Consider the following 23,647-nt stretch of genomic DNA (forward strand, 5'->3'; position numbering starts at 1 on the left):
GGTGCAAGCAGTCAGCAGTGGTCCTCTGCCGCCCGTCCCGCCCAACACCCCCTTCAAGATGGACTATAACCGAAAGCTACAATAACCTTTCTTCCCAGGCTGGCTTGGTTGTGGTGCTTATCACAGCAATAAAAACCTAGCTAGGAGAGCCTGTTAAAATGACAGATGTACATTTTAAGCATCAAGAGTCAGCAAGCGATCCTTTCACAGGCCATATCCCTCAGCTCTTCCCTGAAGGGAGGAAGCCACACACCCATACCTGGTTTGTTTGTTTTTCGTTGTTGATTTTGTTTTAGAGGGTAGGCGATCTAGCTAGTCCAAAACAAACAGTGCAGACACAGTGGTGCGTGTCTGTAATCCTAGCACTCAAGAGCCACGTCAGGAGACCAACCCAAGCTAATACAGGCCACACCCCCAAGCAATACAACAAGCAAACCAGAAGAAACGCATGCACACACACCAAGCAAAAAGAGAATGAAAGAAAAGGAGGAGGGGCTCCGATAGAAATCATAACCAGAAAGCAGGGCACTGAAGTGAACTCAGTGTGGTGGTTGCTGGGCTGACCCTGGGTTCTGACCTCACTTTATACGTGGAAAGTCCGGAGCAGCTGGCCCCTTGTCAGAGAAAAACACAACTGGGAGAAATCAGGTACAGATGGGAATTTTCTTGGCAGAGCTATCTATTCTGACCGTCTATACAGCAGTGACACCAGCTACGTAAAAAAATCCAGAGAGAACCAAGAGCAGGTAGGTGTCTGCTCTGTAGTCCTAGGGTCAGGCAGCAGCTGATGTTCTGTCATCACTGCAGGCTAGGAGGACAAGGCCCAATGCTGTCTGTGCAGGTCTCCCTTCCATCTCTAATACTAGAGCCTGGTAAACAGGAGAGCAAAAGCCCCCAGCCTCTCTCTCAGGGACCCATGTCCTTCATCACCACTGTCCATTCTTTAGCTAGGGAGGCAGCACCGAAACCAGAGGCCAGAGCTGGACAGCTGTTTCTCACCTTTAACAAAATGACAGACTCAGGAATGACGCCGAGGGTACCAAGGGTGGCACAGTCATCGTTTAAAATTTTTCCATCAATTGACAAATTCTGGTCAAATGGAGCAACTGAAAATGCGTGCATGATCTGTGAGGAGAAGAAACAAAAGTCTACACACAGGAGAACACTGCGACCTACACCCCCTTCAAAACATAAAACAGACTGGAAAAATCAAAGGCAAAACAAAACAAAACAAGAAGCCCAGAGGCTTCCGGGTACAGAAGCAAGCAGCCCACTTGCTATACTGCTAACGTCCCTGGAAGGCTGAGCCCAAGGAGCTCGGAGAGCAGACAGTACCCACTCAGGCTGGTGCTCCTGCACCCTGTTGCTTCCCCAGGTCTATGGGGCAGAACATAAATGGGCTGCTCAGCCCCAGAGCTCATCAGGACCACCCCGACCTAGACTGGCCTAGACAGAACTTTCAATAGCCAAGTACACGCTCTCTCTCAAAGCCAGGGTAGGCCCTGTCCAATCCCTGATATCATGAAATGATAAATAGTGGTTTTCAATCATTTCTGTAGTGATTACATCTAGAGGCAATGTTGAAAAGGCACTCCCACACAATGACATTTCCTATTCTTACCAGGAAAGAGAATTCTAATGATAATCACTGAAAACTTTTTTACTTAATTACATGACTTACTTTGATATAGGGTCTTATGGCTGTCCTAGAACTCACTATTTAGATATGCTGGCCTCCAACTGTCAGAGACCCACTCAACCTCTTCTGGGATTAATGGCGTGCATTACCAAACTCAGCCAAGACAGAGTCTTCACATGTATTCTGTAATAGCTGAATTACACAGCTACCCTGATGCCAAAGGACTCATTCAGCTTTCATGCTTTCTTCTCTTTGTCGGCAGAGAGAGAGGCCACATGTAGGAAAGGGCTGGAGAGAGGCGCAGCACAGGAGTGACCTTATTATGGCCTGCAGGTAAGAACCTTGGCTAGGAAGATGCTACTTGGACTTCTCAAAAAGACATGAACTCCCAGATGTGGAGCAGGGATTGACATGACAGGCCTGTGACCAGAGATGCTGAGGCTATGGCATGGCCAGTCCTTTTCCTGAAGCAGCAAGCCTCTTCCTGCACTTAACGTGTAGAGCTGACAAGGCTGGCTCTTCCAGTCCCACACCAGCACATTTCATACGGGGAAGGTAACATCCATTCCTCTCCAGACAGAGTCACTTCTTCACACTTGAAATGCTCTCACCGGGAGCTGGGACAGCACCAAGTAAGTGGCACAGCCTCCGAGGGGCTGAGCAGAGTGTGCAGAAGAGGTGCAGAGAGGAGAGACATCAAGACAGGATTTGTCTTGGGGGATCCACAGTCTGATCTCCCCAGACGCATGGGTGTCAGCATACCAGTCTGGAGCATACTACAGACATGGGGTTAGCCCTGTGCCTAACCTTGACCTTTCCAATGGGGAATAACACTTGGGACTAGAGATAGGAGGGATAAGAAGGAAACCAAACCAGCAGGAGACATATTACTGAATTACTGGAAGAACTAACAACTATGCGAAACAGATTTTCTTACTTTATCTTATGTGCGAGTCTGTTGCCTGCATGAATGTATGTGCACCACTTCGTACTTACAGGAGCCAGAAGAGGTTATTAGATCTCCCGAGCTGGAGTCACAGACCATTGTGAGCTACCAGATGGGTGCTGATAACTGAACCCGAGTCCTGTGTAAGAGCGGCATGTAGTCTTTCTTAACTACTAAGCTACCTCTAAGTTGCTCTAAGCAACATATAGTAAAGCGTCTACAATTCTGTGCTTGCACTGCCGTGCAGAGTGTCACTCTATTCCCCCAGCAAAGCAGTGTGCCAAAAGGAAAGGTCCATCCTACACTAGAAGAGGAAGCCCAACCCTTTTTAAAAAGCATCCCTCTCTACCAACAAGAACCGCATGCATGCCCACACAGCTGAAGCAGGAAAGGGTCATGGTTAGCGATGCTCTCATAGCTACCACTGAGCAGTGAGGGGAAATTCCATCCTCCGCCCCTTCTTTCAGTCCTGTTTGACTCACAGTGCTCTTTGAAGCACGAGTGGGAGATGAGAGGAAACACGCCAAAAAGAAATAACCCAGGAAAAGCGTGTGTGGGGGTTTCTTGTGAACAGCTGCTGCCGTGCGGCAGTTCATCCGTGCAGGTAGCATGCTCCTAGCTGGAGAGGTTATTTCTGCTGCCTTCTGATTTATTCTTAAAAAACAGTGATCCATAATAAGAGCAGCACAGGCCTCTAGAAAGGTCTTGTCCACGGGGGCTCTTTTTCTAATTGGAGGGTTTTGGATGCTGGAGGTTTACCACTGACAGGCAGAAAGCCGGTGATGGAAACAAGCCTCAGATGCAAAGGGCACAACAACAGAGGACAGATAGTATGCCAGCACGTTTATTTTCAGAGCCGTGGGTTCAACCAAGGGAAATGCTGTTCTCAGGACAATCTGGAACATATAACACCCTGAAAGGAAGCCTGTACTTTTGCCTCAATTACAATGATAAATATCAGCAACAAGAAAAATGCGTAGCCAGTGAATGGCACCACATGAAGGCAGCTGACGGGGAGCGTGGTCAGCTTCTGGAGATTCAACAGCGACTCAAACCACAGGGGCCAGATTGGTTTTCATGGACATCTTGAATTTATCAGCTCTTTCTGCCAAGGCTTAGAGACATGCCATTGGAACACACACACACACATACAACTTTCCCTGATAGCATCACAAAGCATTTGAGTAATTGCCTGTTTCACAATCACCCTATTGATTTGCAAGTGTTGGGGGTGGGCACCAGTCAACAACTTAGAAAAGGCTACTGTAGAAAAGAGATGAAGATGACTTAAAAGCCTAGCAAATGGGCCTGTGAGATGGCTCAGTGGGTGAAGGTGATTTCTGTCAAGCCTGATCCTGGAGACACACATGGCAGAAGAAAACCAAGTCTCCTAGGTTATTCTTTGATGGCTACAACTGTGCCCATTCCACCATACACATGTCCACTATTTAAAAAAAAAAAAAAATTATATATATATATATATATATACATATATATATAAATGCACAAAAAAATAAGTAAACAAGTGTAAACTTATTCTAGCAAAGAGACAAGATGTCAGCAAAGAGATAAGATAAAGGGAATGAAAGGCAGATGCAAGAACACTGTTCTTTCTAAGTTAACTTCAGTCAGACTTGTGGTCACCACAGTGAGTTCCAGGAGGACAGTCAGGAGCACACAGCAAGGCTGCCTCAAAAAAACAAAGAGTAGGAACTGGAGAGACAGCTGAGGGGTTAGGAGCACTGTTCTTGCAGAGGCCCACAAATGTCTCTAAATTCAACTCCAAGGGAACCCACATCTCTCCATTTTCTTAGGCATAGTAGACATACATGCTAATAATTAAGAGAAAAAGTTTTATTGGACCTAGTGTACTGGTTAGTTTTATGTTAAATTTACACCATAAGACCAAACAGTAGGGCATTTTCTTAGTGATGGGGGAAGGCCCAGCCCATAATCTACAGGGCTGATGGTCCTGGTTTTCATGGACAGAAAACCATGAAAGCAGGCCCTTTCACAGCCTCTGCACGAGCTCCTGCACCAGGGGCTGGGCCTGCTACAGTTCCTGTCTTGACTGCCACCAGTGACGGATTACATACATTGCATTGGCCAAATAAGCCAGGTCCTCCAAGTGATCTGGTGATGACACTACATCAAGAGTAACCCAAGCCAGGCGTGGTGGCGCACGCCTTTAATCCCAGCACTCGGGAGGCAGAGGCAGGCGGATTTCTGAGTTCGAGGCCAGCCTGGTCTACAGAGTGAGTTCCAGGACAGCCAAGGCTACACAGAGAAACCCTGTCTCGAAAAAAAACCAAAAAACAAAAACCAAAAAAAAAAAAAAAAAAAAAAAAAAAAAAAGAGTAACCCAAACTAGGACGGATGGTGCCTGGTCCAGCAGGTGGGGGTGCTGTCATCATGCCTAAGGGTCTGCACTACTCCCCTAGTATTCACAGGACTGAAGGAGAGAACAAGTTTTCCCAAGTTGGCCTCTAACCTCTACTGTACACACCCACATGCACACAAAAGAAACAAGCAAATGTCAACAACAGAAGCCAAGCCTTATAGAAGCTTGAGGATGACCCAAGTTTGATTCCCAGGATTCACATTAAAAGTCTGGGGCGTGTGTGTGGGTGGGTGGTGTCTGCAGAGATGATAATTCAGCAGTTAAGAACACTTGCTGCTCTTGCAGAAGACCCCAGCTCAATTTCCAGCACCCACATACTGGCTCACAACTGCCTGTAACTCCAGTTCCAGGGGATTCCATATCCTCTTAACTTCCTTGGGTTCTTGCATATACATATATATATTACTTAGATACACATATATTTAAATTTTAACCCAAATAAACTTAAAAATTAAGAATCTGAATAGCAGATCTGGGCAGTGGTGGCACACGCCTTTAATCCCAGCACTTGGGAGGCAGAGGTGGGCAGATTTCTAAGTTCGAGGCCAGCCTGGTCTACAGAGTGAGTTTCCAGTACAGCCAGGGCTACACAGAGAAACCCGGTCTCAAAAAACAAAACAAAACAGAATCTGAATACAGAGGCTGGAGAAACAGCTCAGCAGTTGTAGTATGTTCTGCCCTTATAGAGAGCTTGAGTTTGGTACCCAGCATGTATGTTGGTCAGCTTACAGCTTCATCTTCTGACTCTACAGGCATCTACACTGATGCATACACATACCCCCCGCCCCCAACATTTAAAATATAGTTAAAATATAAAACCTAGGTGTGGCAGTGTGTAGTTGTAATCCTCATTTGGAGGAAGCAGAGGCAGGTGGATGCTGGCACTTTTCTGGCCTAACCTTACTTGGCAAGCTCTAAGATACCAGGAAACTCCGTTTCAAAAAACAAGGAAGGCCAGTGGAATGGCTTGTTACATGGGGTGGTGCCAGACACCTTTGATCCAGCTCTCAGGAGGCAGAGGCAGAGGCAGAGGCAGAGGCAGGCAAGAGATCTCTGAGAGCTCAAGGCTAGCCTCATCTGCACAGTAAGTGCCAGGCCAACCAAAGCAATCTCTGCCTCGAAAACAAAACAAAACAAGCACAAATCAAATCCCAACCAAAACCAAAAGGCCTAACTGGGACCCGTGTAACAGTGTCTTCCAGTCTCCAAACTTTAGGGGCTGGGAAGAAGGCTCAGTGCTTAAGAGTACCTGGTGTGCTTGCAGGGGATCCAGGCTCAGTTCCTAGCACCCACACCGTTATTCACTGTCATTTTATAAGTACAGCTCCAAGTAACTGGAGACACAGCTCTCTCCTCTCTGCGGGCACCAGGCACCCACGTGGCCCACATGCAAGCAAGACACTCATACACATGATAAATGAACCTAAAACCAAGTTTTATAATAAAATCTTCTGGACTGCACATGCATAGGTAGAACACAGTAGCCATGGACTGCTCTGGGAATTAACCATTAACCAGCTCTCTTGGTGCCTTCCATACCAGCTACAGGGAAAACTATTTAAAAAAAAAAAAAGGCAATTTTTTGTTCTAGGTAAGGGATTGTGGCTGTAGTGATGAAGGTGGTTTGCAATAGTCATCTGGGAAAGAAAGTCCACAATGCCCAAATATAGCTGTCTCTTGTGAGACGATGCCGGGGCCTAGCAAACACAGGAGTGGATGTTCACAGTCAGCTATTGGATGTATCACAGGGCTCCCAATGGAGAAGCTAGAGAAAGTACCCAAGGAGCTAAAGGAATCTGCAACCCTATTGTTGGAACAACATGATGTACTAACCAGAACCCCGGAGCTCTTGTCTCTAGCTGCATATGTATCGAAAGATGGCCTAGTCGGCCATCACTGGAAAGAGAGGCCCATTGAACTTGCAAACTTTATATGCCCCAATATAGGGGAATGCCAGGGCCAAAAGAATGGGAATCGGTGGGTAGGGAAGTGGGGGGCGCTATGGGGGACTTTTGGGATAGCATTGGAATGTAACTGAGGAAAATATGTAATGAAAATATTAAAAAATTTAAAAAAAAAAAAGAAAAAGAAAAAAAAAAAGAAAGTCCACAATGAGTATGACACTACAATGGTGGGGACCTAAAGAAACTACAAGCAACCCTCACAACAAGGTCATTCTTAAAATGTGGTATTTGTCTTAGGAAAACTATGTATTTCATACTGGAATGGATCTGAAACTTTACTACCAACAGAGAGGAGTTCCTTGCCCTTGGATGCTCTTCTTAAACAATTCATTTGAATAACCTGACACAGTGATGCACACCTTTAATCCCAGCATTCAGGAGGCAAAGTGGACTAGAGTTTCCCCACAGCCAAGGCTATACAGAGAAACCCTACAATAAAACAAACAAACCAAATATATAAAAACTTTAAGGGGGTGTGCTAATTTTAACTTGGGGGTCTTATAAGCGTATTAAAAAAACCACAAACAAAAACACACAAAAGTCCTCTCCTCTTGGCTAGCTACCACAAGTAGGCAACTAGTTAAAGCTCAGCCCCAGGCAACAGGTTAAGTATATAAAGCAAGGATAGAAAGGGATCAATCCACACAGGCCACACCTGTGAACAAGCAGTCCCTCACCTGAATCTTCAATTCTTTTAACGTCTGGTTGGCAGACACCAACAGCGCCTTCTCACCCCGAACCTTCCTGTGTCTCGTGCTCCTCCGGATGACCTGCTTCTGGTAGGCCACATAGCCCTGTTGGGATGTCTTCTGTCGCTTGGTACTTCCATTGCTCTGCAAGATGCCAAAGAGAAAGCTCTGGGGTTACCCTGCGCAGGAGCTCCTTTGAGTAAGCAGAAGCTGGATACAACCAGTCCTGAAACCCTGTGAGTCAAGCACAATGCATCCAAGATTCTACAGAGGTTAGCTGGTTCATATATATATAGTGGGTGTGTGTGTGTGTCAATCAACCTTAACTGCATGTAAGAAACCTAAGTGCTTGGTATAAGAAACTTTCAGAAGGCAAGGAAGTTTCACCTTCATCAGCAGTAGCAATGACCTCTCAGTTGTGGCTGCCCTTTCCTAATCCCAGCACTGGAGCGCTGAGGCAGGGATTCTGAACTCAAGGCCAGGCGAGGGCTACACAACAAGGCCCAGGACTAGTGAGATGGCTCTCATGCCGAGCCAGAGAGTGAGTTTGTTCCACAGGACACACACAGTGAGAACCAACTCCTTCAAATTGTTTTCTGACCTCTACTCTACACATGCACGTGTGTAGTGTGTAGAGTGCCTGGAGACACAGCTCTCTCCTCTCTGCGGGCCTAATTCCTAAATAAATTCTACTTTTCTTGTGTTATACATTTCCTTCCTGGGGGTGGGGAAGAGTTCACGTGCCATAGGCTGGCCTCCAAACCCGTGACTCACTGGATGACGTATGGAATTCTAAAGCAGTGCACGGTCTGTTCAGGTTTATGGTGCTGGGGATGGAGCCCAGGGCTTCTGTACGCTGGGCAAGCACTCTACCCACTGAGCCACGCCTCTGGCCCCTTCTCCTTTTGAGAATGATATGAAAGCTAAATACCAACTGCAAAATGAGACGCTAGACTGTACTCAAGACATCAAAGATGCTTCTATTAAAACCAAGACACTGTGTTTCTTGATGTACCGGTGGTAGAGAGAGGGAAAACAGCTGTAGCTATAAAGTATTCTTGTAAAAACTGTTTAAAAAAAAAACATAAATGAATGCTCAGGCCCAGCTTACAATTTATAGAAAAGTTAATACACGGTACAGGCAACACCGGTAAAAAACACGGTGAGGTGCTCTCCAAGACCCTGGTCTAGACGGAAGCCACCCAGTCACGAAGACCATGCCAGTGGCATCAGTTTGGGTTTGAGAGGAAGTTGGTGGACACAAAGTCATGCCTGCTAGCTTCTCTTAAACACACTGTAAGCACTGCAGGACTGCGTTTATCCCTTCGATACACAGGATCAAGCATTCAGAACGTCACCATCACTGAACTGACCTAAGCATTCAGCAAAAAAGCAGGAACTATATATGGGCACAAGATACAGGCTGTACTAGTCTTTAGAAAAGAGAATAGCAGGGGCCAAATGTTCTAGAACATCTTTTGGTTGGTGTGTTTTGAAAGCATCTCACTCATTATGTAGGTCTGCTACATAATGTGGGCCTGCTATGTACTGCAGGCAGATCAGCCTTCCATGCTGGCAGTAGTGTTTGTGGCTCTTTACTTACAAAGCCCTCCCTGAGGGTTAACAAGCCAAGATTCTCTTGTTAACCAAGCCAGGGAATTAAAGTGGGATTTTTCCTTGTATCCCATTCATATTACTACTGTGATTTGCAATTCGTAAAGCAGCTACCAGGGCAGAGACTTTTTGCAGGTCTCTGGCCACTGGCAAGGCTCTGCCCAATCTAGCCACAACTTCCATTTCTAAGAAAAAGTCAACTTAGCAGTCACAAAAACAACATCCAACTGAAAAAGAGAACATTATCTCCAGACAGAAGGTATCCACTGTACAATCCTAACCTCACCCCATGCCCCAGCCAAAAGGTCTCAGGCATCAACTAAAATCTTTTCAAATTGATTTTAAGAGGATCTAAAAGCTTTTCCTGGAATTATTGTTCTTTAACCCATGTCAACCTGCTAAAACCAGTACAGCAGTGGTTGTTTTTTCCCCAGTCACTGGATTTAAAAGGCTTCCAATTACCTAAGTGATACCTACTGAGTATATCATTAACCTGAATTTTAGATAACACAGAAGGAACTTGGTTGATCTGGCTTAGAGAGGAGGAAAGGGGATTTGCTCAACTCCATTAAGGAGCACTAATGCCTTGCTTTATGGCATGGGATTTAGTGAAAACAGTGACCCATGTTCTGAGAAAAAAGAGGAAGGGGGTGTGGGGAGGTGACATTCTGAAGACACTAGGTATCCCCAGGGACTAACTAGTTACTATGCTCTAAACAGAGGGTTAGAGCCGAGATCCCCGCCCTGCCTTGAACCAAAAGTATTTAAAACATTCTAGAATATTACAATATCCAAACATGGACAAGGGAATTGAGGGAAAATTATAACATGTACAAAATAATTATGGCGTAAAGAGCAATCCTCTAACATTCTGTATTGTATTTGTTCATGTGAACTCTGCTGCAATCCACAGCTAAAGGCAGGAATCCCACATCCACCTGAGAACATTGCTGTGGTTGTGACCACAGTGAATAAAACCGGATGCTCAGAGAAAGAGTCAGACTTTAAAGTCTGAGTCACAGGAAAATGCAGCGTTTGCTCAACAAACAATGCTTAGACTGAAAAACAAAGCTGGAAACAGAGAGACACACATCTTCAAAATCCTAGAGGGCCCTCTTACAGCCAGGCAGGAGTGTCCACACCAGCAATCCCAGCACTCTAGATGCCAAACTAGATTATGGGATCGAGGCCAACCTGGGTTACGTGGCACAGCATGCCTGTGTCTCAGAAAGGAAAAAGAACCAACAGAGAAAACTTGACTCCACAATGTCAGGAGATTGACAACAGACACAAACAGATCTGAGTAGGGCAATAGAAAACCCTGCATGACGACAGAATGCTCTGAGGCCATGGGCCATCAAGCTTAACAAGGGATAGATACTAAATTTGCCTGTTCACTGTCCAAGAGACGGACATAAAACAGTGGTTTTGCTCATTCATGGGTTTTTGTTGTTGTTTTTTAAAGTTATTTTTATAGGATTTGAACAAAGCATAGATAACAATGACATCCTTCCACACCAGCAAGTACAAACAACATTTATTTACCTTGGGCTGATTAAGACTTAAGACTTTATGTACACAGTGTTCTGCCCGCATATGTCCCTATATGCCAGAAGAGGGCATCAGATCCCATTACAAATGGTTGTGAGCCAACACGTGGTTGCTGGGAATTGAACTCCAGACCACTGGAAGTGCTCTCAACCACTGAGCTATCTCTCTCCAGCACCAAACTTAAGACTTTCTTCATCAACATTAAAAATAAAGCAGCAAATCACACGGTGGCAGTGCACGCCTTTAATCCCAGTACTCTGGAGTAAGAGGCGGATCTCTGAGTTCAAGGCCAGCCTGGGATACAGAGTGATTTCCAAGGTCAGAGCTACATAGAGAAACCCTCATGAAAAAACCTACCAACCAACCAGAAAAACAAAACAAAAAAAATGAACAACAGCAACAATAAAACAAACAAACAAACAATCAAAAAACAAAAAACCAAACCAAAACAAAAAACAGCGGTATAGGTGAGATGGCTCAGTGGGTAAGAGCACCCGACTGCTCTTCCTAAGGTCAGAAGTTCAAATCCCAGCAACATGGTGGCTCTTATTACCACCCATAATGAGATCTGATGCCCTCTTCTGGTGCATCCGAAGACAGCTACAGTGTACTTACATATAATAAATAAATAAATAAATCTTTAAAAAACCAAAAAACTGGTATACCAACAACAGACCAGCATGTTCAAAGACTGTGCTCTGGATTGGATGGGGCATAATTTGACTACCAGATCTTAGGGTAAAGATGTCCCAGTTAGTAAGAGTAAAACAGGCAACCCAGACAAGGTGCTGAGTTCCAAACTCTCAACCACTGAGCATCTTCCCCAGTCCCCCCACACAGTCAATCTTAGTAGAAATTGATTATGGTAGAGACTGAAGGGCTAATATTATCTTCCTCCATTTATCACAAATCCTAGTTGGCAGGCTGAGTGGTGATGGTGCCTTTAATACCAGCACCTGGGAAGAGCAAAGGCAAGTAGATCTCTGTTCTACAGAGCAAGTTCCAAAACAGCTAGGACAACATGGGAAAACAATGTCTTGGAAAAAAAAAAAAAAAGACTGCCAGTTTGTTACCAGGACAGAATCAGAGCAAATATTTTCATTCCAGCTTAAAATAATATATTTTGCCTTTAAAATTTCATTGCATCATTATTATCTGAAGTTTCCAAGGGGTTACCGAGATGAAGCAGTACTGCTCTTGTGGAGGTCCAATTTCAATTCCAAGGAACACAGATATCCAAGGCCTCTGGCTTCTGAGGGCAGCTAAACTCATGTGTAATATACCCATACCCAAGCACATATAGTTAAAAATATCATCTTAATTACATTGTGTGCACAGGCATGTCTGTAGATCTTAGATAACTTGGAGTAGTTGTTGTGTCGTCCCATGTCCACCCCCAACCCCCACCCCCGGGCAGTGAGTTTCCCAGGAAATGAACTCAGTTTGTCAGATCTGGCTGGTGCCTTTATTAGATCCCACAAAGCTCGAGTTACAGCTGCCTGAGGTGGGAGCTGGGAACCAAACCCAGGACTTCTGTAAGACTAGGGCCTGCAAACTCTTAATCCTCTTGCCTCAGTTCAGGAAAGCAAGACTGTGCTTGTGTCACCACACCTATGGCCATAGCCACTCTTGCTTTGTCTCTAGACAGTCTCACTTTGGGCCAAGATGGCTTCAAAGGCACGGGTAGGTGATCCTGCCTCAGCCTCCCCACTGGTCTCAGACATGAGCACTTTTCATTTGTTTGTTTGGAGACCGGGTCTCACCATGTAGACCAGGCTGTCCTGGAACTCTCTAAGTAGACCAGGCTGGCCTCAGACCCACAGCCACCCACTTAGCAATGCCTGTAAGTGCTTTAGCATGATGCTGTGCCACCACAGCCATCGCACAGTTACTCTTTCTTCCTTAAGTGAACTTTGAAGGCTATGCAGACCTTTCTTTTAGGGGTGAAGGGAGAAACTAGCTACAGCATGCTATAAAAACTAAAGAATTAAAAGTGTAGAACGAGTAGAGAGGGACCCAGCGGGGGCTGCTGTGGACCAAGACACAGCGGTGGAGTGCTTCAATGCATACGTACTTGATTGAAGTCAGGGTCTTTCTCCCCATCTGGCTTAGCTTCCTCCTTGTCTTCTTCCGTCTCAGAACTACTCACATTCAACTCGGGAGCCGAGTCCTTCATCACCTGAACACAGCAGAAGCAGAAGAGGAGTCAGTCCTGGGCCTGGGAGATGTGGGTGGATGGGGAACAAGGACTACTTTCACTGCTCTTTAGTTTCTTATAGTCTAACCCCGGGGATTATTTGTTTATTCATTCACTTTTATGAAGGGGGGGTGGTCATCTGACTATTATTGTTCTTGCTGTCCTGGAACTCACTATGTAGACCAGGGCCACCATTTAATCCTGTAGCTTCATGGGTATATATGTGCACAGGAGCTCAGGTGACAGAAACATCAAATTTCCATCCTCTGACAGGAACGGGGACATGGAAAGAGGATGTGGTGGTCTTCTGCATGGTTCTGTGGACAATGCTACTAAACTCAAATTTACAAACGATGGCTGAAGAGCTTCTCCTTCTACTAGGTAAGTGGGCTGAAGGTCAAAAGGGTGAAAGAAGTCCCGGGGAAGTGGAGATGCTTATATTAAGTTCCCTTTCTCAGCAAGTTTGGATATGAAGGCTTTTATTTTAATCTGTGAGCAGAACTCGACACCTGTCATGCATACTTTGAAAGGGCAGCATTCTAAAACAATGTATTTAGTAGCTAGCATCAAACACTAAACTGTTTTTAATTTTCCAAACCCTGGAGTCTAGCTGACAGACATTCAGAGAACTAGGTTGACTCCCAAAGCCAATCTTAGTAACAGAGCACAGTCAAACCACCCTCCCATTGCACACACCCTTCAGATGGACACTGAGGTCCAACCTCACTTCCCTGTCCTGCTTTGCTAACTACGCTTCCACCAAGTCTAAACCCAACTTTTTAAACCAGAAGTTAGACAACACTGCAAGTTCTCCTACAGCTTCCCCCCCCCCCCCATTAAAGTTCAACTTTTAGTGGGTGGATTTGATAGCCCACCTCTCCTAGTCATGGCCACAAGAAGAACTGGTACCTTTTTGTTATCCACAACCTTGTGGACATAGATGGTGGCTTGGGTATACTCTCGAAGGTCCCTCTGCTGCTGGCACAGCAGACCTTCTCTGCAATCTGGACAGAGACCTACAAACAGGAGAGTAGAAGTAACTAAACGATCGCTGCAGAAACCTGTATCAGTGTGCTGCAGACTACAGCACACTCAGTACAACATGTCGGGCTGCGTGCAAATGCCAAGTGCAGTGCAGGAAGCCTGTGTGCTATCTCTGACTGAGAGTTCAGATGATGGCGACTCCCAGGTCTGCCAGAAGCATAATCCTTACCCTTAGGGAGAAAAACAGAACTGCGGTACCCTCCTCTTCCCCCAAACACCCAACTTTTAATGAAAGGAACCAAAGAGCATGAAAACTTACTAGGTTCAGAAATATACTGTGTTTGAGAAGGATTCACGTCTCCCACTTCAATTCTTGTGATTTTAATTACTTTATCCACAACAAAGAGCTTTTGAATCATTTGCCATTCGCTGGGCCATATGAGAGCTATACTGTGCAAAAAAAACAACAACAAAAAACAAAAGACAAAAACAACAAACATCATGCCTTAAGACACGTGGAGATCAACGGAGCCAACACACTACAGCAGAATCGAAATCGGCAGCACCCACTTAACGGAGCATGGGAAAGACTCAACTAGGAAAGCAGAGCAGAAGGGAAGCTTTAGGGCGGGTCTGGGGGTGGGGGTGGGGCAGGGCCATCAGCACAGAGCCTGAGTGAAGAAAGTTGGCCAGCAGTGCCACTAATAAAAACACAATAGATATACAATTAAAAAGTGCAACACATTCAACCATGTACACCTTAATTCTGCCTTGTATTTTAAGCCAAGGTCTCAACAAGTGGCTGAGGCTGACCCAGAACTTGTGACTCTCCTGCCTATGCTTCAGTGTGCATCTTTTAAATTGGAGACTTTATGGGACAGATGACTCAAATTCAGACAGAGAATAAGAGAGGAAAATGGGGATGAGAAGGAAGATAAGGACTCGTGGGCTTGAGTGACAGTCCTGTACCATCACGCATGCATGGGCCACGTATCATCCAGGTCCTGGAATATGCTACACAAGCTCTCTAGTGACTCAGATATATCACCAGCTCTTAGACACACTGCTCCTAAGTGTCACTAATATAGAGATGATAAAAACACCGAGTTCCTTTAAATAACCTAAAAACATTAAAATATAAAGACACTACAGTCCATCTTCATCCCAGGGGATTTTGAATCCCTTATATTTACTTATTATGTGCTGCAGTGGGCCAGCCTCCTTCTCTTCTCTCTAAAGGTTGACAGCTGTAGAAAAAGACAACTATTAGGTGTGTGCAAAAGCAACTACAGTCTTTTTGTTTTGATACTTTTTTTAAAAAAAGATTTATTTATTTTATGTATGTGAGAACAATGTAGCTGTCTTCAGACACACCAGAAGAGGGCACTAGATCCCATTACAGATGGTTGTGAGCCACAAGTTTGCTGGGAATTGAACTTAGAACCTCTGGAAGAGCAGTCTGAACTACTGCGCCATCTCTCCAGCCCATAATTACAATGTTTGCATTGCTGAAGTTACCATATTAGGAGGAAACATTCCCAATTAATGTGGCAATCTTGTATAGCATTTGAATACACAAATCTTACTTTGTCTCTTGCTAATGACTTATTAGTTGTCAACTAATGTTTATTTTATACTTTGGAAATGATGTTATACAAAAAACAAATTCGTGCAATTTCCATTTTATGGGCTTATAAAGCAGCAAAGAAAACTCACAGTAACCACAGCTTTTGCTCCAGGAACCGCTAAGAACGCACAGTGCAGTGGAAATTCAAAAGGAGCTGAGAGCCCCAAAGATGATAACAGAAGCAGAGGATGAATGACTGAGAGCCGAGAGCTGCCAAATGGCAAGGTGAGAAGGCTGGGTAACTGGGTCCTCGTGAGGTAGGGTGTGTGTGTGTGTGTGTGTGTGTGTGTGTGTGTGTGTGTGTGTGTGTGTTAAAGGATCTCATCTCAATCCCACTGTGAGGAACATGGACTGAGTGTGACAATTTGCAACAACAAGCTCAGTAGCTGGCTCAAGAAACTCCAAAGCCAAGCCTGAGCCAAAAAAAAGTCTGGTCCCTGTTGCTGGTCTGATCCACTGCAACTTCCGAATGACCACAAAACCCTTACTCTGAGAAACATACTCAGCAAACCGACAGGATGCACCAAAGCTGCAACACCTAAGCCAGTATCAGTCCAGGCTCGTTCCTCTATGATAATGTCCAAGCACACAGCTAACATGGTTTCAAAAGCTGAATGATCAGGGCCTTCAACTGACTTTTTGCCAGCCAACTTCGCACTCCTTTAAGAATACTGATTTTTATCACAGAAAAAAATGCTTCCACTACCTGCAGGATACAGAAAATGTTTTCCAAGACTCTGTTAAATACTGAAGCACAGAGTTTTAAACTACAGAAATGAACTTACTCCTCATCTGCAAAAATGCTGTCTGTAATGGTTCCTATTTTGATTAATAAAGATATTTGAGCTTCTTTATGATTTAAAAATCAGTCTGAAGAAGCCACATGCAATCCCTTCTGCACAAACCTAATGCAACCAAGACTACGCTGACTATGTGAGTGGTAATGATGCTGACCTAGAGACAGTCCGCTGGACACCAGTATAAGAAAATCCAGGCCAGGCGTGGTGGCGCATGCCTTTGAATCCCAGCACTCGGGAGGCAGAGGCAAGCCGATTTCTGAGTTCAAGGTCACCCTAGACTACAGAGTGAGTTCCAGGACAGCCAGGGTTACACAGAGAAACCCTGTCTTGGAAAAACAAAAACAAGGAAAAAAAAAAAAAAAAGAAAGAAAGAAAAGAAAATCCAGGCAACTGGTTGACAGTGAGAGAAGAAAGGTAGCCTGAATAAGCCATTTCCTATTAAAGACACAGGTCCACAGCCATTGGGTCCACAGCCATATCTAGAAGCAATTCAGTGAGCGTATTCCTAATGGAAATCCCCTGGCCACAGGAAACATGAAGAGAAGACACTCACAGTTTCGAGTCTTCTTTGGTGAGGGAAGGAAATGTAAACATGAGTCCTCCATGTGGACACAGAAGGGCAGCGTTCCCAATTGACGACACAGGAGCAGACCTTGCAGGCTTTCTATTCAAACAAGAGAGAATAAATGCAACCTTACTGCTGCATGAAGAGGTCTGTGTGTCTGTCTGTCTGCCTGTCTACCCACCCCACCCATTTATTGTGGTGTTTGTTTTGAGACAGGGTCGCACTATGCCATTTTGGTTATCCTGGAACTCTAAATGTAGAAAAGACCAGCCCTACCTCAAATTCGTAAGAGATTTCCCTCGTCTGCTTCCCAAGCGCTGGGGTGTGTTTGCCACCACACTCAAACAACTTTAATTTTAAATAAATGTTTTCTTGGTGTATGTGTATAAGAGAAGGGGTGGAGAAGGAGTATGTGTATGCATGTTCACATATGTATACCTGGTTGGTACCCATCACACATGTGTGACAAACCAATGCTGACATCAAGAGTCTTCATCAATTTCCCTCTTAGCCTCTCAGCTAACCCAGAGCTCACCTAGCCGGGCAAGTCAACCAGGCAGCTGGTTCGGGAGGCACCCAGGCTCTGCCTTTGAGTGCTGAATTACAGCTGAGCCTCTATGTGCATGCAAATTCAAAAGTTCACACCATCTGACCTTCTAACCGATGAGTCATCTACCTTCACAATCTGCAACATTTTACTCATGTATTTATTTATTTTGTTTTTTGATACAGGGTCTTACTCTGTGTGTGGCTTTGGCTGTCCTGAAGCTCACTATGTAGACCAGACTGTCCTCGAACTCACAGAGATCCACCTGCCTCTGCCTCTTGACTGCTGAGGTTAAAAGCATGCAACACTACACTTGACTCCACATTTTAAAAAAAAAAAAATTTAAACTAGAGATATGTATAAATGGATAATACTAAATTTTTGCTTTGGGTTTAGTCATATAACTTATTAGAAAAGAAAGATCTTCTATGTATTCCAGGTAAAATAACCAAGAATGCACTGTTAAATAGAAATCATTGAGTTTTAAAATAAATAGCAGAGTCAACCCACAAAAAATTAACAAAAAGAAATTTCTAATTTCTACCTAACAAATTTCCGCCATTCATCTAAAAAGAAGTGCGACACAATATAGAGAGCATCCGTGTCCTGGGGACAAAGCACAAACAGAATGTTAGCTTCAAGCCACTCCCCCAACACCCCTGTCAATTTTCAAGGCAATACTCTTTCAAATTCAACTTGGCCTGGAACTCGCCCGCTGGTCCAGGTTGTCCTCCAGCCCACAATGACCATGTACCTCTGGCCTCCCACACCAGCCAGGTCACAGCCATGAGCTATTGTGAACCACAGCATTACAACACAAACCCCTTGTTCATATTCAGGTCATGCAATAAAATGGAACTTAGTGAGCTGGTGTGTCTCCCGATGAGAGAAGGAAGTGAGGAAGAACGAGAAAAAGAGAAGAGGGCCAGGTTGACCTCACAAAAATCTGGCAGAGGCCTTTAAAGCTGCGGGCGTTTTTCTCTCTGAGGCAATCAGTACCTCTGGCCAGTTACTGAGACATGGTCTGTTTTTGTCCTGGAACAAGTTTGGAAGTGAGGTCTTCTGCTCATTTGCTATCATCTTATGCAAGGCTTCATTTTCTTCACCTTCTCGTTCTAGTATCTGAAAAAGATGGAAGCCGTCAGCAGACCTCCACTGGTCAGCAGACCTCCACTGGTCACAGCACGCGCGCGCGCACGCACGCACGCACACACACACACACACACACACACACACACACACACACACCCCAGGGAGGGGCAAACCTTCCTTCCCTCAGACATTAGTGCTGCGCACCTTGCACTTCGAACAGCACTCTCTGTAACTTGGGAACTCAGGAGCCTTTGGGAAGTACTGCTGCAGCTTGCTCCAAGCCTCCTGAGAAACCAGCCTTCTTTCATTTTCAGATATGCTTAACTCTCCTAAATTAAAAGAGAAGAAATGTATTTAAAAAGCAGAGATGAAACAAGTCAGCATCTATTACTGCTGTGTGCGGTGCCACGGCACCCGTGTGCAGGACAGAGGACCACGGCAGGGTTCTCTCCTTCCACTGTGTGGGCCCTGGGGAGTAACTTAGGTGGCTGAGGCTACATCATAAGCACTTGCTCCCAGAACTACCTCACTGGTCATCAGTCCCTAACCTGATGCAGTCTGTGGGCGGGCGCTCTCTTTAGTTCATGTGTGAGTGTCATCACAGGCTCCAGCTGCAGTGCCAGCATGAGCACAAACAGGCCACCGTATACACTCAGTGTTTAATGTCATTGTAGTTAGGTTCCACCCACCCTAGGGTCTGAGTTTGGGCAGGGGTTAAGAGCATTTTGTCTTGGGCCACACATAAAATTCCTGACTTCTTCCAAAGACTCTGCTTGACTCCTAAAAGCCTTGTGCACTGAAGCAGTGCACAAGGCTGTGTGGACCTCAGTCTGCTCTTTAAAGCAATATCTTGACTCATCTGAGTCCTTGCCATTCAACCTCCAAATTGGTTCTGGTTTTCCTGATTTTTTGTTGTTTTATTTATTTTAAGTGTGTGGAAGCTTTGCCTGCCTGCCTGCCTGTCTGTACACTACTTGGGCGACTAATGCAAACAGAGGTCAGAAGAAGCCTTCAGATCCCTTGGAAAAGCATCTAGAATTCTCAAAAACTGAGCCACCTGTCCAGCCCATCTTGGCTTTCTATGAAACTATGTTACAAGGACTTTAACGTCCTATGCTGAGAGGACAGATGTGGGCCGCCCCACCCAGTAAGCACTAAGACAGAAGAAGAATGCTCTGGCTGAGATGAGAACCACAGTGCTCTCAAAGTGCTCAGGTTACTGTTAAATTCCCTGCAGCCAGCTGGCAGGTACATCCCCCTGACTGGTTTCTCTTATTTTCACATATTCCAAAGCAAAACTAGAGTGAATCAGGCTCAGAGACCCACATGCTACTTCAGTCCATGTCCACTGGCCAGGAAGCTACAGATGTCTTAACAAGCAATACAGCCATGTTTCAGAGTAAAAAGGTGAATTTACCAGAGGCAGCCCAGCACCTGGGTTAACAAGGCTGTCTTTGCCATGCCCAATACATTCTAATAACACAAAACACAATGTTATCTTGAGTTAATTCTGCCCCCCCCAAGCCTTCTGGACCTCTGAATAATCTCAAGGAAAGGCTATGGTAAGCTAGTGTGGTGGTGGTGGACGCCTGGAAGAGTACAATATGCTGTTGTTGCTGGACCTTGAGGAGGCCAAACGCTCAAGGTCAGCCAGTGCTACAAAGCACAAAAAGGACACAAGCAATCCCTCCCTCTCCTGCTGTCCCCACTCCAACTCAGCCCTCCTCCTGGCTCAGGGCCTGAACAACCCTCTCCTGTACCTCAGAGTGTCAGCAGCAACAAGAAAGTTCTGGAAAGGTCCAGAGAATAGGCACAGGGAAAAAAAGAAAAATAAAATATCTTCCAAGCTTAGAAAACAATGCTTAAGCCATGGACAGGATTCAATTTTGGTTTTTGGAGAGTGAGGCAGGAGGATAATTTCACCTGGGAAGATGCTGGGTGGGATGGGAACTCAAGGGCTGTCCACATTCCACAAACAACTGCATGTTGCAAATAAGCAAAGGAGTCAGATGGCAATGTTAACATTTACTGGACTGAGGAAATGGCTCAGAGGGCTAGGCATGTGCTGTGCTAGACTGGCCTTTAAATTCAGTCCCAGGGGCTGGGCAGTGTTGGCTCACACCTTCAATCCCAGGACTTGAGAGGCAGAGGCAGAGGCAGAGGCAGAGGCAGGCAGATTTCTGAGTTCGAGGCCAGCCTGGTCTACAGAGTGAGTTCCAGGACAGCCAGGGCTGCACAGAGAAACCCTGTCTTAAAAAACCAAAGGAAAAAAAATTTTAAAAACTAAGTCCCAGGGAACCATGTAAAGGCAGGAGAGAACCATATTGCACCTCCTGCTCCCCCACTGAGCTCAAGTTCCAGCCACCAAAATGGACCCTTTAAAACTCGGTTTTTCTCAGTGGTCAATCAACATCATTTGTTCCTCTTCTTTGTCTCAATCACGTAGCCATGACTGACCTGAACACTATATGACGACTACAAAGAAGAACTGGCATCTACAAAACACTTAAAGCTTAGAGGGGGTCAGGGAAATAGCTCACTTCATCAAGGTTTTGCCTGACTAAGCTGTTCCCAGAGCCTATGTAAAACAGGCCTGGGAGTGAAGTCACACACTGCAACCACAGCACAGGGGAGGCAGAGAGATCTGCTTGAACTAGCTAGCCAGACAGTCCAGCACAACAGTAAAGACTTTTTTTTTAAAAAAGAGAAAGCATCTCTATTTAAAAAAAAAATTTATTTATTATTTAAAATTATTTTTTTTAAAGATTTATTTATTTATTATATGTAAGTACACTGTAGCTATCCTCAGATACTCCAGAAGAGGGCATTAGATTTTGTTACGGATGGTTGTGAGCCACCATGTGGTTGCTGGAATTTGAACTCGGGACCTTAGGAAGAACAGTCGGCACTCTTAACCACTGAGCCATCTCACCAGCCCGATTTATTTATTATTATACATAAGTACACTGTAGCTGACTTCAGATGCACCAGAATAGGGGATCAGATCACATTACGGGTGGTTGCTGGGATTGGAACTCTTACCTGCTGAGCCATCTCGCCAGCCCAACTATCTCTATTTTAAGAGTGACTTTTATTTTATGTGCACGGTGTTTTGCCTCCATGTATATTTGTGCAACACAAGTGTGGTTGCTGCCCATGAAAGCAAGAAGTGATCATTGGGACCTTTAGAACTGGAGTCACAGAGAGTTCTAAGCATTTCCAGCAACCATGTGAGTGACTGGAACCAAGCCTGTAGCTCTCTGCAAAAGCAAGTGCTCTTAACTGCAGAGCCATCTCTCCAGCAGCCAAGATGCTCTTTAATAAAACTGAAAGATGCCCATGGTTGTCCTCTGGTTCCTACTACATGTGCACTCATTTAGACATATCACACACAGAAGTATACCCACATATACTGGATGTACACCACACAAGAAAAATTACACTAAGTTGGCAAAAGTCTCTTAAGAAGGAACCAAAGAGACAGGCTCAGCAGAACAGCTCAGCAGAAAAGACGCCTGCCATGCAAGCCTGCCAACCCAAGTCCAACCCCTGTGAATCCTGTCAAAGCTGAAGGAGAAGACGACCTAGGCCCTGCCCGGAAGCATGCACCTTACCAGAAGCTTAAGAACATACTATTTCTGCAGAGGACTGGAGCTTGATTCCCAGTCTAACCAGTTCCGAGGGCTGCAATGCCTCTGGCCTCGACAGACACCTGTGCTCATACACACTCACTCACACAGAGATGTGTGTTGAAAAGATTTTCTAAAAACAGATCTACTATGCTACAGGCATGGCAAGGGACATAGAGGTTAAAATGAGATTCAAAAACTCAATCTTAACCAGCGTTGTACACTTAGAAGGTTGAGGCAAGGTGATTAATTTAAGCTTGAAACTGAGCCAGAGCTATTGAGTATTCTCAAAAAAAAAAAAAAAAAAAAAAAAAAAAAGATTTGATTTGACAACCTATGGTACTGCCTTGGTTAGTTTAGAAAGCTCTTTGCAGGATGGTCTGCATCTAATAGAGATCACCATTCAGTTGACTGCCACCTGAGTGCTGGGATTAGAGGGTTGCTCCACCACACCCAGCAAAAGAGGTTCCCCTGCAAGCCCTTCAGATACATCACACACCCGAATCCAGCTCTGTAAAAACTGACATAGATGCTCCCCAAGTTCAGTGTAAGCTTAGACTACAAAGAATGAGCCATGAACGAGCAGAAAAGGACATATCACCCTTAATCTACCAGATGGTTAATTGTCAGCCTCTGTCCTATAATCAATGTCCCTTCTAACCACACACATAAAACCTAAGCCACAAGGCTGACACGACTCAAAGCTCTGCCCTGAGGGTGAGGGACACAAGATAGGACAGAAATGGCTAAGTATGTTCTACACTGAACGCAGGTTTGTTGAATCCTCTTCCTGCATGCAGTTCAGCAGTGAAAACAGCTCTGTACTTCCCAAAGGAGGAAAGGAAAGCAACAGCAGCCCTAAGCCCCCACAGGTGTGCTTAACTTCCAGAGCTCAGGCTCTGTAGTGAACAGAGACAGCACTGAGCAGCGACACTTCCCACGACCCACACTGACTCCTACAACAGTGGGGGGAAAACCTACCTAACAGAAAAATGCATTTGGTCTTCAGACTGGCATTGTGAGAGCTATTGTTAAATTCCCAAATATTCCATAAAGAACTTTCAGGAAGGTGTTCTGACCCATACCTGTAATCCCAGCACGTGGGAGGTACAGGACTATATATATGACAAAACTCCATCTTAAAAATCTAAACAGCCGGGCGTGGTGGCGCACGCCTTTAATCCCAGCACTCGGGAGGCAGAGGCAGGCGGATTTCTGAGTTCGAGGCCAGCCTGGTCTACAAAGTGAGTGCCAGGACAGCCAGGGCTACACAGAGAAACCCTGTCTCGAAAAACCAAAAAAAAAAAAAAAAAAAAATCTAAACAAACCATTGGGGTTACAACCTCAGTGAAAGTGTAGAACAAGACCTGTCAAGCTGATGCAAAACTGACAACAGACTCAA

The 23,647-nt window shown here is 45.1% G+C and overlaps 1 protein-coding gene across 8 annotated transcripts in view; it reads right to left on the minus strand.

Annotated features, from left to right (window-relative positions):
- The window catches only part of Usp48 (ubiquitin specific peptidase 48), a 63,983-nt gene that overhangs the window by 4,940 nt on the left and 35,396 nt on the right, over positions 1–23,647 (minus strand). For 4 of the 8 annotated variants that reach the window (XM_085838814.1, XM_085838812.1, XM_085838815.1 and 1 more), the window contains exons 16-25: positions 18,821–18,945; positions 18,524–18,646; positions 18,069–18,130; positions 16,966–17,076; positions 15,179–15,232; positions 14,305–14,435; positions 13,911–14,017; positions 12,879–12,983; positions 7,628–7,783; positions 1,000–1,125 (exon numbers count right to left, since the gene is read on the minus strand). In XM_085838814.1, the coding sequence (XP_085694940.1) occupies positions 1,000–1,125; positions 7,628–7,783; positions 12,879–12,983; positions 13,911–14,017; positions 14,305–14,435; positions 15,179–15,232; positions 16,966–17,076; positions 18,069–18,130; positions 18,524–18,646; positions 18,821–18,945 (1,100 nt within the window). The remainder of the gene's footprint in view (positions 1–999; positions 1,126–7,627; positions 7,784–12,878; positions 12,984–13,910; positions 14,018–14,304; positions 14,436–15,178; positions 15,233–16,965; positions 17,077–18,068; positions 18,131–18,523; positions 18,647–18,820; positions 18,946–23,647) is intronic. The other 4 variants (XM_085838818.1, XM_085838817.1, XM_085838816.1 and 1 more) reach the window with 1 other exon arrangement.

The sequence above is a fragment of the Mus caroli genome, unplaced genomic scaffold (assembly GCF_978045245.1).
Source record: "Mus caroli unplaced genomic scaffold, Mus_caroli_1 scaffold_6, whole genome shotgun sequence".
Lineage (NCBI taxonomy): Eukaryota > Metazoa > Chordata > Mammalia > Rodentia > Muridae > Mus > Mus caroli.